The 15985-nt window shown below is 41.6% G+C and overlaps 1 protein-coding gene across 1 annotated transcript in view; it reads left to right on the forward strand.

Annotated features, from left to right (window-relative positions):
• The window catches only part of HMCN1 (hemicentin 1), a 335320-nt gene that overhangs the window by 307187 nt on the left and 12148 nt on the right, over positions 1-15985 (forward strand). The window contains exons 94-103 of the mRNA XM_074961138.1: positions 1939-2088; positions 2332-2469; positions 2790-2911; positions 4525-4762; positions 6483-6545; positions 7325-7444; positions 7623-7757; positions 8244-8357; positions 8740-8865; positions 9897-10025. Coding sequence (XP_074817239.1) covers positions 1939-2088; positions 2332-2469; positions 2790-2911; positions 4525-4762; positions 6483-6545; positions 7325-7444; positions 7623-7757; positions 8244-8357; positions 8740-8865; positions 9897-10025 — 1335 coding nt within the window. The remainder of the gene's footprint in view (positions 1-1938; positions 2089-2331; positions 2470-2789; positions 2912-4524; positions 4763-6482; positions 6546-7324; positions 7445-7622; positions 7758-8243; positions 8358-8739; positions 8866-9896; positions 10026-15985) is intronic.

A 15985-nucleotide genomic window follows, 5' to 3' on the forward strand; every position in this document is an offset into this window, starting at 1 on the left:
GAGGGAGAGAAACAGTACCAAAAACCAAGAGACCTCTTAATTAGTAATACCCTGGAATTTAAACTATGGGGAATCAAACTCATTTGTGATTTTAATACAGAACTTCTTTAATATGATCCAACACCTGTCCATTCAGCATATCCTTTCTCCAGACATGTCATAGCATTTAAGGAGAATCTGGTAACCATTCTGTGGCCAACTATAGTCAGCAGAATGCTGTTATAATAATGCTGAAGCATTTGACAGTTTTCAAAAAGAATTTCCAGAGGTACTTTTGATCAATTAAACTCAAGACCCACAGTGTTTAAAAGGTTTCTGCTCCATGATTGCATTGTTGGGAAAAAAAAAAACAAAAAACCATGCAACTAAGGCAGCCAGTCATATAACATGAAGACTGAATAAATAATAGTCACACTGAACAAGGTGTAAAGCTGAAAATTGTTCCCCTGAGCATATCAAGAAATAAATACATTTGCAGAAATGCAGGCTAGTTTCCAAATGGTTCATAAACAGCAAATGGAGCTATGTTTGCAATGGTTAATTCAATCAGCTCTTATCTCTAGTTTAAAAAATAGTGCACAATAGGGAAACGATTTAGAACAGGGGCGGGCAAACTTTTTGGCCTGAGGGCCACATTGGGGTTCCAAAACTGTATGGAGGGCTGGGTAGGGAAGGCTGTGCCTCCCCGAACCCTAACCCTATCCACCCCCTCCCGCTTCCCGCCCCCTGACTGCCCCCCCTCAGAATCCCCAACCCACCCAACCTCCCCTACTCCTTGTCCTCTGACTGCCCCCTCCTGGGACCCTACCCCCTATCCAACTCCCCCTGATTCCTGACTGCTCTGACCCCTATCCACACGCCCCGGGACCCCACCCCCATCCAACCCCCGCCCCCTCTAAAGCCCCTTTCAGAATGTGGCCCTGCGAATGTGGGCAGAGGACTCAAGAGGAGCAGGGGCAGCCAGAGAGAAGCAGCGATTTCCCCTTCAAAGCTCCGCTTCTCTCTGGCTGGCTGCACGGCTGCCCGGTGCTCCTCCTGAGTCCTCCGCCTGCATTCACCTAACTCCCGCCACCTGCACCACCCACCTGCTCCCCTGAGACTGTAGGGGAGCCTCCCTTCCTGCTCTCCCCTGCCCCTGCAGTGCAGCTCCCTCCCGCACTGAGGCTGCAGGGGAAGGTGGACAGCGGGGGAGGGGCTGGTGACTAGCCTCCCCGTCCGGGAGCTCAAGGGCCAGGCAGGACGATCCCGCAGGCCAGATGTGGCCCGCGGGCCGTAGTTTGCCCACCTCTGATTTAGAACTACTGTTATAGATGTATGATATTGTGAGAATAAATCTGAAAGTGATATGGGAAAATCACTTATGCATCCTCAAAAGAGGGGTGCTATACTAGTGTAAAGTTCTATTTAATAATATTAATACATTTAAAAAAATAGAAAACATGTCTGTCTTTGCCAATACGTTCTGTTTTGTCAGTTGTTGTTTTCTAAAACAGAGTGGGAACACACAGAAGTCTTGCTTGACATCTGGTATGACTAATACACCCCAGTGTCCTGGCCAAATAATTACATTCCGCCTGCCTGAATTCCCTAGTAGTTTCAGTTGTACTTTCTTACCTGCCGTAACCTGTTGTGTAGCACCAGTTTGCACTGTTCAACAATTGTTGCTTTTCGCCCAGAAGTGGCTGCATTTCAGTGGTCCATAAAGTAATTCCTGGGTCATAATTTATATATCAGCTTACATTTATAAACGGTCCTGGTATTCTTATGGATATATGAGGAGCTACAATTATTATTATATGAATAAACATTCCATAAAATATAAGTCCACCTGCACATAGAGAACTTTGTGTTCTCTCAGAGCACTCAGTGCTGCTCTTGAATATTTTTCTTTCAAATAGAGTTTTCACACATGGGGTGTTTTTCCACTTCTCCCAACAGGTGGGCCTCCACGTGCCAGAGGAAGTGTTATTGGAAATATTAATGATGTTGAATTTGGAATTGCTTTCCTGAATTCCACAGTAACAGATAGCCCTGATTCTGACACTAGAATAATACAAGCAAAGATCACAAATGTCCCTCGGAGTCTTGGTAAGTCAGTTTGCTTCCTTGAGTTATAAATAAACAAAGATGGCACTTAGGAATCTTCCTTAGGTTTGTCAATTTTCAGTTGCCTTTCATTAGGGCACTATCCAAGATTTTAAGGAATTGGCTTCAATTTTTCATGGGCAGGAGGGAGCTGGAGGTCTTTTAATATATTTACATTTTCTTTACATCAAGAGAAGGGAGGAGCACACAAGGGGAATTTTTTAAAAGTATGTTATTTCTCTTTAGGTACAGCAATGAGAAAGCTAGTTTCCATTCTAAATCCTATTTACTGGGCAGCTGCAAAGGAAATTGGAGAAGCAGTGAATGGATTTACTCTCACCAACGCAATCTTCAAGAGAGAAACTCAAGTGGAATTTGCAACTGGTTAGTTACAAATAGAGATTGTGTCATTGTTATGTGACAAGCATAATACAAGGTTGAATTGCTTAATGAATATCATTTACCTTAGTTACGTTTGCTCACAGCAGCATGTTCTGGATAACTAGCTGATATGAGGCTTTATAGCCTTGCTTTTCCTAATTTGAATCTGAGGATTAATATAGGGAAAATTAGTGTTTATACACATGAATGACATGTTAGCATAAATTAACATGGTTCAATATGGACCTAATTCAAATACTGTGCAGTTAACATAAATCACAAATCATGATAGGTTACAAATCAATGTGTGTTAAAATTCACAGGAGAGATTTTGCGAATGACTCATATTGCCCGTGGTTTGGATTCAGATGGAGCATTACTGCTGGATGTGGTAGTGAATGGCTATGTTCTGCAGCTACAGTCCTCATCTGATGTTAACGTGAAGGTAAAATTACTAGCAAAAAATGACATCTCTGCACTCTTGCTTCAGTTTTATATTTTTGTTATCTGACGTATTTTAATACAGCCATATACAGCACCATAAGCTATGTTACAGTATTCTGACTTATTTTTATGATTGGCTTGGACATGTGAAGGAAAGTTCTTGATCATGATCAGATCACCTCCTCCTCCAAGATAAGGTGAGGGTCTACTGCTGTCAGGAAGATGGCCTGTTTTGTCTCCTGCAAAAGGCTGATGGGCCAAGCTAGGTTCTAGACCTTTCTAAGGGTGATGCTAGTCCTCCATTTCGCACAACCCTGGCAAAGTTTTCCCTACCTTCAGAGTGCCCTCAAAGGTCTCTGTCACAGGTCATCTGCAAGGATGGAGGGTAAAGCTGTGGTTGCAGAAAACATGCTGTGTCAGATTCCATAAAATCTCGATGATTTAATCTTTCCTATAATGTGGCTGTGGCAGAGGTAAGGAAGACCTTTTTCTGTGCCACAGTATTAAAGTCTTGTCCCATGGAGTTGTCCATAATGGTGAGCAGTCTAATTACTCTGACTTGCCTCACTTCGTACAGAATCAGCTTTTTCTAAATGTGAGGACTTTCCCATACTTTTTTCCCCAAAATGATCAGATACAGACTGGTTTGTCTGGCAGTCTTCAGAGCAGGAAGTTATAATCTCACTGCTTTGTCTGATAGTTTCATCATGTTGAAAGAGGTCTGATCTACTGAGTCACTGTATCACTGGCTCCACTATTCATGGCTAGTGGCAGGGCATTCCACACCTCTGGAACCCCTTTACTCCATCATCCCACTAAAGTCGCTATTTAACACTTCAAGTCTTAACTGCTTGGTCAAGCCATGGAAGATTTTGCTTGGATTAACAATAGGGATCAAGGGTTTAATTATGTATCGTGGATTTTGTAACTGGTTTTTATCCTGAAAGCATTTTTTTTTAAATTATAAATGTAACATCTGCATGTGCTTGTTGATGGATAACCAATCTAAATATATAAATACGGGGTATAGTAAATAAGGATGTTTAGATTTTTTTGACATTTTGATACAATGCAATGTGTAGTGCCCTCAAATATTTATAAAAGTTTCCTTACTGTGGTGTAATACTTCTGCAGTAAATTGTTTAGTTAGCTTATCATTTCCAGTAAACTTCCTAGATTATTAAATAATAAATCTTGTGTGGTTGCTAGTAGCACTTCAGACCATAAGAGATCTTGTTATCAAACCAATCAGGACCTCTTGTGGTTGTCAGGGTGTGTTGGGGGATTGGGGTTGGAAATATGGTCATACAGTCACCATCATTAAAGTCAGGATCCACCAATTGCTACTAGACTGTGGTATCTCAGTTACTACAGTTATTTCCCTTACTAATAATAGGGCCATATAGTGGGAGCCATTAAAATTCAACAGTTATAGTAACTGGAGCTAAATAGACGTGCCATTTGCAGTACAATTTGTCCAGCTTTTTAAAAAGCACCTTTCTCTAGATACATCTCATGCTATTTAAAAACAAAAAACCTCTTTTGCAGTATACTAGCTGAGCCAGAGGATCCAGTTGCTGGTGCCTAGATCTTGATTTGTGATGTGTATTTCAGGATTACACGGAAGACTATATTCAGACTGGCCCTGGACAACTGTATGCCTACTCTACACGGCTCTTCACCATAGATGGAGTTAGCGTACCATATACATGGAACCACACCATTACCTATGATCACACTCGAGGAAAAATGCCATTCCTGCTCGAAACACTCCGGGCTTCCTCTATTGCAACAGAGTACAACCCACTAGAAGAAACACTAGCTTTTAGAATCCATGCTTCCATTGCAAAAGGTATTGACTCTTTATTAATGGAAAATTTATCCAAATTAGAGTAAGGCTCACTTCAAAATAAAATGATACGATGATTGAAGAGTACTGGGAGAATAGAATATCCTCAACAGTAGAGTATGATCTTGGAAGAGGAGGCTATTGAGATGTTCAGATTATTTGGTACACATATAGATACCACATATGTCATGTTGATGGCACTTCCAGTTTATTATATAGCTATGTATTTATTTTATACCTCTCATTTCCACCCCTGCACTTCCCCCCAATCCACTTTTGCTGGGACTACTTATACCTCTGAACAGCTTCAAACTGCCATTTTTAAAAACTGAAAGAGAAAAGTTTGGTTAAGAGCCTCTAAATCATTCCTAAAATGATTTTTCTGTAAAATATCAGAATGCACAGAAAACATAATGATGTGGTGCAGTATATATAGGCTTTATTGGCTCTTGTTTTGGATTACTTGCATTTTTAAGAGCTGATGTGACAATGGATGGCTAGAAACAAGTCTAGTAAAGTTGGAGAACAGTGACTCATCTGTAGTCCTGGTGGATGATGACATACCGAGCCTTTAACCTGTACTGCTCCAGTACTGACTGTAACCCACTCTGTGCTTCAGGCCAAGAGCAGGAAGAGGAGGAGAGGAAACTTTTTCTAGCAGGTTGTTATTTTTTAATGGCAGTTATTTAAAAGCTTTTCAGAGGTTCAGAATATTAGAAATCCTGGTGGAGAGGGATTAATATAGGTAGAGTGCAGGCAACGTATTAAAAGATGCATGATAAATGCTGGTGATAGTAATATGAGAAACCACACAGAACCTATATAATACAAAGAGTGAACGAGAGAGAGAAAGTGGCCCATTGCCTTGCACCTTGTATAATCATTTACATCAGTGCAAAGTGAGTGTAAAATACTTCCATCCTGAATAGGTAGCATGGTATACCCACCTTGCACTGGTACAAATGACTATACAAAGTACAGGGTAATGATGAATGGGGCCCAGAAAGAGACTCTGTAAAATAATGGGCTATTGCTATATTATCCTAAAGATTCACCTGAAAGACTAAAAACCCGCAATGTAAAAAAAAAAGGAAACAAAAACTAATTTTAGCAACAGTGCTTCCAATAGAAAGGGTTACATTGAATGAATTTAAGTGGCCAGCATAAGGCCCTGTGCACCTCGTAAATTCCACTTTAGGCCTATTAAAACCACTCCTAAAAGTCCTATTGTTTATCTTTAAGAAGGACTTTGTAAAAATGTCATTGCTGGGGAGAAAGGTTGGGAGGGGGGAATTTATTTAAAGTGTCTCACTATTTTTTAGATCACGGTTATTTCATTTGCCAAAGTAAAAGATGTTTTTTTCCTGACTGCCAGCCTCCAATTTACCCTGAGATTTGAAAGTAAGCTTGGGTCTTTCTGTTTCATGCACTACTGCTTGTAACAGAACAACTGCAGACCAAGTTATGGCCCCAGATGAACCTGTGCAATCCTGTTGTCTTCAAATCATGCCTTCACTGAACAACTCATTATGGGAAATCAGTGAAATTCAGAGGAGTCCCACAATGCCAAGTTTATATTTAGCTTCAAAGTGTGGACTGTGCACTGATTGAAATTACTTGGTTAGCCAATCATTAGGCTGCAATATTTTAATCTTCTCAAAGCCATGAGATGGTCATATTTTTTCATAACTACCAGTAAAGGTTGGTTTCCTTTGCCCCATAGGAGACCATAGCAATCAGTGTCCTACTGGGTTTGGTCTGAACTCTACTGGGCCCTTCTGTTCAGGTAAGGAAATGAAAACGAAAACATAAATATAATCAAATACACTGCACACAGGTTGCTTTTGTACAGTGTCACTGAATGCGGTACATACAGAGTACGAATCACTTTTAAAATTGAACTGCTCAGTCCTGTAGATCTAACTCAAGAAGAACTCCAAATGGACAACAAGATCAGACCCTATCTTTGTAAGTGAAACTGTCTCTTAAAAATAGAGTCTTAACTTGAACAACAAATATCTACTACATACACATACTTTTCACTCCTTCAGATTCCAGTGAAGATGTCAAACTCTAAAGAAATACAAAGAGACCTTTAAGAAACATTTGACTTGAACTGAAACTTTAAGGATGTTGTTTTCTGTTGCACAGATTCAAACCATGTCAATTATCTTGACTGGCTTTCTGAAATACAGTGGGCCTGATTCTCTGCTGCAGTTTACTCCAGTGTAGCTTTACTGAATTTAATTGACTTTCACTGAAGTCAAATAGGTGCAACACAAGGGAGAACCAGGCCTTATGTGATTAGCATGCTGGCCTGATTTGGGAGTAATATAGAGATGCTTTACTTTCAGGAGTATCCTACAAGGGATTATATGCCAGGTAGAATACTACAGTGAGCATTGCTGTCCCTGGCCATTGCATGGAGAGCATAAAGAGGGAGAAAACACTTCGTACCCTCTGTGAACCCATGGAAAGGCCAGGAACAGTCTTGTCCTGTTCTATCACTGAGACACACATACAATCCCATAGGTTCTTGTAAAATTGCTCACTTTTATTTTTTAGATGAAGATGAATGTGCAGTACGAAATCCTTGTTCTCATGCATGTCATAATGCTATAGGAACCTATTACTGCTCCTGCCCCAGAGGCCTCACTATATCAGCAGATGGAAGAACGTGTCAGGGTAAGCCAGACTTCAAACGACATGCGCAGACTGGACACAAGACTTTTTGCCACTAGCATAAGAACATAAAATTTACTGATGGCATTCATATATTATACCAGAATGGTTTCTTATTTCCTAAGGTGCAAAATATTTTCATTTACTGAATACATTTTTTATTGTTTGCACTTTATCGTAGATATTGATGAATGTGCATTAGGTGGACATACCTGCCATGCTGCTCAGGAATGTGAGAATGTCATTGGCTCCTATCGTTGTGTGGTTAGGTGTGGAATTGGCTTTAGAAGAACATCTGATGGATTGAGCTGTCAAGGTGTGCAGTCCTCTGACCTTAGTTCTAATGAACTGACACTACTTTTATTTAAGCCATGTTTGTAAGTAACTTTCCCAAGAATGTCTTGGCTCTCTGCAAATAAGCTTCCTACTGATTCCTGATATACAGAGGTGTTCTTGGATCATTCTGGTAAGTGATACTTTATCAGCGACATTTTACTGTCTACAGAACAAAGTAACTTTCTTGTTGCTGAGTCCAGTATGTGCTTTCCTTTGTTATGTAGTGAGGTAAGCATACTTTCCTGTATCTATATCAGAAAATTCCACTCCTGTGTCACTGTGCAGTTCTTTCTCATGTAACAATCACTTGCCTGACTACTCATGGAGGGCAATATGTGAAAAAGGAGAAGGATAAGAACTTAGATCAAAGCAGAGCTTGCAACATGAAATATACCAAAGCACAATTTGTTGCAAATTATTACAAGATCCACAGCTATAACATTTAAGGCTTTGCATTATTCAACAGATGTTAATGAATGCCAAGAGTTCAACTCCTGTCATCAGCGCTGCTTCAATACCATAGGAAGTTTCCACTGTGGCTGTGACCCCGGATATCAGCTAAAAGGCAGAAAATGCATGGGTATGAAATGAACTATAGAGTCAGGGGAATGGATTTCAGTGTAATGTGTTAACATGATTCAGATGAAATTCCCGATAGAAGATTTATGGTATATGCAAAAACAGTGAATCCCCTGCTTTGTTGGATCCCTTTCTAAAACATGGGATGCAAACTTTAACATTTTTTGAGTGGGCTTGCAAAACACAAGTAGACTCAGTGGAAATGGATTAATGGGCAGAGTGCAAGGGAAACTGTCAGATGTGCTTGATACACACGTACAGACTGTATACACACATTTTCAACAGTACTTACCTAGTATAATTATATTGGGGTTGCCTTGGCCTTTGAGAATGGAGCATAAGAAAATCAGTTAGCAATTTAAATTCTCTTTTTTTAAATTAAGATGTAAATGAATGCCGGCAGAATGTATGCAGACCAGACCAGCACTGCAAGAACACACGTGGTGGTTATAAGTGCATTGACCTGTGTCCAACTGGAATGACCAAAGTAGAAAACGGAACATGCATTGGTGGGTACATTGGTTTATTTACCATATAATGATTGTAAAAGAAAGGACATGGCTAATATTTTCCAAAAATTGGTTCCTCATGATACTCTCTAGCCACCTAAATAAATGGCCTACGTTTCAAAGGTGCTGCGCACCCAGCAGCACTGACTTTCCTCGGTTCAAGGGCATGTATACACTGTGACTTCTTGGTGAGATTTCATGTTAATTAGTGAGGGACATGTTACAAGTGGCAAGACTTTCTATCACCCACAGGCTTTCACTGACCCCCTGTGGACAAATGGTAGAAGGATTTTGTTTGTTGCTCTCTTCTCTTTTTTTGAGGAAAAACAGTGGTTGGGCCCCTGAATTTCCTTTTCCCTCCCCTCCGCCTTCACTCTCTGTCCTAGAAAACTCATGTGAGAGTGTTGGAGGCTGGGATACTGTGCCCCTTTTGGATTTATGTATGAACATCCTGCAGAATGACAGGTTTCAGAGTAAGAGCCGTGTTAGTCTGTATTTGCAAAAAGAAAAGGAGTACTTGTGGCACCTTAGAGACTAACCAATTTATTTGAGCATGAGCTTTCGTGAGCTACAGCAGAATGTACCTGTTCTTCCTGAATATATTTTTAAGGTTTTTATTTTTTACAGGTTCCTGTTGTTTATCAGGGTGCCTTTAGCCTTAGCAATGCAAGGGGCCTTGTCAAATTTCCAACTGACACCAGGGGAAGGCAGATTTCCACCTCAGTGTTTGGTTAGGTTAAAAACCTGGTAATAATCATCTGGAAATCTATGAAAAGATTGAATTAGATAGATGCAACTCAGCTGAAAGATTACTTATTTCCATCTCCAGTCCCAGTATAATCCAGACCCACCACCATCTGTCACACAGTGGGTGCAGACTGATATCCAATCTTTATGTCCACCATGAAAAGATATTTTGTGAATACAGGACCAGATACCTCCCTGGTGTAACCCTATTCTCTATATTTAGAAAGTGAAAACCAGGGCTTAAGAAAAATATGACTACTACTAATTACCTCTGTTCCCTTTAGATATTGACGAATGCAGAGATGGTACCCATCACTGCAGGTACAATCAGATTTGTGAGAATACACGAGGGAGCTACCATTGCGCATGTCCAAGAGGGTATCGATCCCAGGGAGTTGGAAGACCCTGTCTGGGTATGTTGAGTGGAAACTAGCCTACATTAATACCATTCCATATTCTCAATTACTGCTTTTGGCTCCTCTTTGCATTGTAATAAACCTAGGGACATTATCCCTTTTGAAGGCTGTAGGCTATACAGTCTGTTGTTGGGCACTCAAAATCCCCTACATTAAAATTAAATGACTTTCATTAAAAAAACTGCAAACAATTCCTAATGACAGTTACTCTGTTAAAGCATTTAATTGTACCAACGTACAGTGCTTTATGGGTCTTGGAACAGTGGTGGAGGGTGTATATCATGTGTGCTGCAATATCCAGGCATTCTAGGGTGACTATAGGAAATCATGGCAGATGTAACTCCAAATCTGTTTGCTTTAGTTAGTTTCTTTAACAATAAATATGGTTATGTACATGCAGGCTGCACACTTGGGATCAGATTGGGTGATTTAGGCCTAAGAAGAGTGTGGCTTGGAGTTGGTCCATCCTAGGGGAATTCCAGCAGGGATAGTGTGCCTCGGAAGCATGATCCATCCTAGAACTCACCGTTATGATGATGCAGTATGTTACAGCTGTGCACTCCTCTAGGTCTCCTGGTCAGCATGTAGGGAGGGAGATATTGCCCTGGTGCTTTCCTGCCTCGCACTCTCTCCCTACAGGGAGAGTGAAGTCCGTATATTCACTGGACTTCAGACACTGATTATGTATGGCTGTTGTGTATGGGGCACAAGTTGTGGTAAAGGCTTCTTCCATAAATGGGCTCACCTTTCCCCCATGTATGCATAGGGCCAGGGCCTCATCTGGGTGGGGAAATTGTATGCAGGGCCATGGCAGGGGGTTGGGGTGCGGGCAGGAGTGCAGGGTCTGGGAGGGAGTGCGGTGTGCAGGGTGTATAAGGGGGCTCAGGGTGCAGGAGGGGTGCGAGATGCAGGCAGGGGGTTGGGGTGCAGGGTGCAACAGGGGGCTCAGGGCAGGGGGTTGGGGTGCATGGGGGTGCAGGAGGGGTGTGAGGTGCAGACAGGAGGCTTAGGGCAGGGAGTTGGGGGCGGGCTGCAGGCTCTGGACCGGCGCCACTTACCTAAAGCGGCTCTGGGGTGGCAGCGGTCCCTGGGGGAGCGGGGGGCAGAGGGCTCCACGAGCTGCCCTTGCCACGCCTCCAGGTACCTCCCCCGAAGCTCCCATTGGCCATGGTTCTCTGTTCCTGGCCAATGGGAGCTGTGGGGAGTGGTGCCTGGAGGCAAGGAGCCCTCTGCCCCCACCCCCAGGCTGCAGGGACGTGGTGTCAGCCCCTTCTGAGAGCAGTGCGGGGCCTGCGGCACCACAGGGGGCAATCCCATGGGCTGGATCCAAAGCCCTAAGGGGTCAGATCCGGCCCCCGGGCCGTAGTTTGCCCACCCCTGGTCTAGCCTCAAGTAAAAGAATTCTCACTATAACATTTCAATATCTTCAGCAGAGATATTTTAATACAGTTTATTGGGCATTATTATAACGTCAGTTCAAGTGTATGAAACATTTCCACTGATATCAGTTCCTGGACTTCTACAGACCTTAGAATGCTGATAGGATCAATTTGATTCATATTTTATAGGCGATATTTCAAAATATCATAGCTCGTCTAACTTAAATGTTGGTGCATCACTCAGGGAACTCTAATGGGAGTTTCAGTTACTACCATCTATCAAGTGTGTTAGGGGGCTTATTCCTCCCTCCTCTCACTTCCCCCTCCCCCCTTCTCACATGAACAGAGAGCAACACTACCTGAAGTCCAAAGGTGCAAACAAGTCGATGTTTATTGGGGTGAACTTCCAGCAAGCTAAAATCCAAGTTCCTTTTTCCTTATTTTCGAACCCCAATTTACTTCCTGTTTGCCCCTAATTTATATATTGCAGTAATATTCTTAGCTATACCTTAACCAGTCATTTTCCTGAAATTTAACTAACCAATCCTAACATATTGTAACATGATTATTTAACCAATTATATCCCACCACCTTTCTTAGTTTACACCCAGCAAAATTAATTATACAGCAGACAGAGATTATACAGACAAACAATAGGGAATGGGGACTACTGTGATAGAACAACAAAGAAATGAGGATTTCACATCCCAGCTATTGATAAGTGAGTTCTTGCCAGACAGGATGCTATCAAACTAAAAGTTTCCTTTTACATCTTCTAGGCACTTCCCTTTCTCTGGAGGTGATAAGCACTATCCGGACAGGATTGTATTCCTAACAGCCCAAGAGCACTTTATTTCAATGTGACTAGTTTGGAATGTGAGGATGTGACCGGTTGCTTCCCAGCTTATGGCTGCCTCTGCTGCTTAGCCAGAGGCATTGGCCTAAGAACAGGGCCTCAGACTGTCACAGTGAGAAAAGGCCTTATACAGTCAGACAGTGATTTTGATCCTTTCTTTCTTTCTTTCCTCATCTCTATAACTAGCTAAATGATAAACATATACCTAAATTCTTAAAGTATAGGCCTTTGCAGACAGGCCTGAATATCTATATCCTAACAAAGTGTTGTCCATAGTAAGATATGATAGAAAGCTTGATAATTAAATACTCAGTAACTAGTTTGAAAACTTCAGTTGTTTGAAACAGAAAAGCCTAGATTCTTTTTAATACCAAAAGAAAGGAGTGCATTTCAGGGACTAATTGGAAAATTTAGTTTTACAAATTTAAAAGCTGATGTATTTTAGGGTTTTTTAATGTTCTGATCTACATCTGATATTTATGTTGCATAATCAAAGGGATACTGTCTATGGAATGCTTTGGTTTGCCATCTGGTCAGTGCTCACCTGCACTCTAAGCATGCCTTTGGTGTAATGCAGAACTGTGACTTTTTGCTACTTTGTCATATATGCTGCTCCTGTAAAAATGGCTGCAATTCTTACTGGGTTTTTCATTTTCATCATTTACATATCTTCATATATGTCTCATCTGTGACTCACTGCAAAGGATATAGCTTATTTTACAGACCAAAAACTCTTTTGCACAGGTAAGAAACCTTGAAACCTAAGTTGTAAAAATGCTGTATGTAAGGTAACTAATTGCACAGAGTTTCAAGATTTCTTTACCCATATGTTTTGTTTTTATTATATTTTGCCTCTTAATCACACACTAGAGGGTGCTGTCATGGTCTAGATCCTCACAGGTATAAATCAAATAAGCTCCAATGAACTCAGTGGAGCTATGCGGATTTATACCGCTAAGGCTCTGATCTCATTTAAAAAAATCCTTAGCTGTGTTGCTTATAACTCCTGAAAATAATGAAACTGGAAGAATGTTTTAAATCAAATATCTTCTCTGACATTTATATTGTCTATTTTTCTGCTTTTCATTCTGTTGAACAATGAAATTAACTAGTCAGTTTCATTTATTTATAGTTAGCATCCTCTCTCACTGGTTCTTGTGCACTAGACACTAGAGTAATACTGCATCACCACAAACGAAGATTTAAATCCCAATCTCAAACTACAACATTATTTAAGAATTTCAGAGAAAACAAACATTTTTTATCCTATGAGATTTTTGTAAACATTTTTGTACACCCTACCTTCTTGACTTAAATTTCTAGACAATGTCCCTTTTAAAAGACTAGTATCACTGCTTTCTGTCTGAGGGTTAAGAGCTGTATATCTCCAAAAGGGACCAAAATGACACCTTTTAGCAATATTTCATGTTGTTTTTAAGAGTGATATATGATTTTATGTAAATTAAAATTATATGTACTTTACAAAGATTATTATTACTTGTTTGATAAATTAAAAAAAAACCCTCTTTAAATAATGGAGGGACATAGAAGAAGTTTAATAGAGATTTGTTATGGCTAAGGATCTTAATCTCAATCCATTCTATTTATTCTGAGGGCTTAGAGATGAACATGTTAACAGAGGTCTTAAGAAATATAGTATTAGCCAACAACAACCAGAAACAAGTCTTTAAAACAAAAGTCATTCCTCCATTACATTCTTTTCCTTTTTAGTATTTTGCTCCTTTATTGTCTCTTTGGCACTCCATCCGTAACAACACTAACGAACAAAGAGTAGTTGCTGAGGACTTCCTTATAAAAGATGGGATATCATCCATCACTCACTGTTTTGTTTTACTCTTAATTGACAAGTTACTTAAAGTAATCTCAGAATATGTGTTTAAACAATGACACCTAGAAAACTTGTGACTGTATTTATGCTTTGTGGCCCAGTCAGTGTTGTTAAGACCCCAAACCCCTGATCCTTCAAGTATACTAGTTTCTAGTATATCAAATGAATTGCCAGTCCATTCCTTCCCTCCATTTTTAAACCATTCTTCCTAACATTTATATTGATTGAAAGTCATCCAAAAAAGTGAAAAGTTCCTGAAGTGTTCCTAATTTTAATACAATTGAAAAACCAGAGAACCTCCCCTAGAATTATAGAAGTGTAGGACTGGAAAGGACCTCAATAGGTCATCCAGTCCAGTCCCCTGCACTTACGGGATCTCTGCCTACTACAGATATTACTTAATTGAAAATTTCAGTTGTTGGATATGTAAGTGTCGGAATCACAACTCATATGGCCACATTAAAGAATGTGGGCATTTCTTCCATTCTTGGGAGGAGCGGGGGGGCAAACTTTGGGCTTGATCCTGCAATGAGCTGAAAGTACTCAACTCATCACCCTGCTGCATCAGGACCTTTATTGTACTTCATGTGCTTCTGTAAAACTATTAACCCTTAAAAAAAAAAAGTCACGTTTTGACTAGGATTGGATTTTGGATGTTGTTAAAAACAGACTAGAACCTTTGCTGATCCTGAACCCAAACTGAATTTTTTGTCAATCTTAGAAATCAAACAAATATTTGATAATGAGCTCTTCAGTCTAACAGATATAAGTCTAACATAATCCACTGGTTTGAAGTTGAAGCTAGACAAGTTCACTGGAAATAAGGAGAAAAATTTTAACAGTGAGGTTAATTAACCACTGGAATAATTTACCCAAGGTTTGTAGCAGATTCTTCATCACAGCCAATTTCTAAATCAAGATTGGATGTTTTAGTAAAAGATGTGCTGTAGGAATTATATGGGGAAAGTTCTATGGCTTGTGTTTATACAGGAGGTCTGACTAGATCGGGGTGGGCAAACTATGGCCTGCGGGCTGGATCTAGCCTGCCAGCCATTTTAATCCAGGCCTCAAGCTCCCATTGGGGAGCAGGGTCTGGGGCTTGCCCCACTCTGGCGCTCCAGCCAAGGAGTAGCGTCGGGGGCTGCTCTATGTGACTCCCGGAAGCAGCGGCATGGCCCCCTTCTGGCTCCTACACGTAGGGACAGCCAGGTGGCTCAGCTCCACACGCTGCCCCCGTCCCAAGCACCACCCCCATTGTCCAGGAGGTGCAGGGGTAGTGCCTGCAGACCAGGCAGCACGGAGCAGAGCCACCTGGCCATGCCTCCACATAGGAGCCGGAGGAAGACATGCCGCTGCTTCTGGGAGTCACTTAAGGTAAGCGCTGCTTAGAGTCTGCACCCCTGAGCCACCCCTCCGTGCCCCAGCCCTGATCCCCCTCCGAACCCCTCAGTCCCAGCCTGGAGAACCCTCCTGCACCCCTACCCCAGCCCTGATCCCCATCCCAGCCTGGAACACCCTCCTGCACCCCAAACCCCTCATCCCCAGCTGGAGCCCTCCCCCTTCTCCCCGCACCCTAACCCCCAACCCAGCCTGGAGCCCCCTCACACACCCTGAACTCCTCATTTCTGGCCCCACCCTGGAGCCCACACCCCCAGCCAGAGCCCTCACCCCCCTCCCACACCCCAACCCCAATTTCATGAGCATTCATGGCCTGCCATACAATTTCTATACCCAGATATGGCCCTCGGGCCAAACCATTTGCCCACCCCTGGACTAGATGATCACAGTGGTCCCTTCCGGCCTTGGAATCTATGTAAATAAAAAGTACTAAATGCAAAAAAGTTGATTCCTCCTGATTCCTCCCAGAAGTGGA

Source organism: Natator depressus, chromosome 8 (genome assembly GCF_965152275.1).
Source record: "Natator depressus isolate rNatDep1 chromosome 8, rNatDep2.hap1, whole genome shotgun sequence".
NCBI lineage: Eukaryota > Metazoa > Chordata > Testudines > Cheloniidae > Natator > Natator depressus.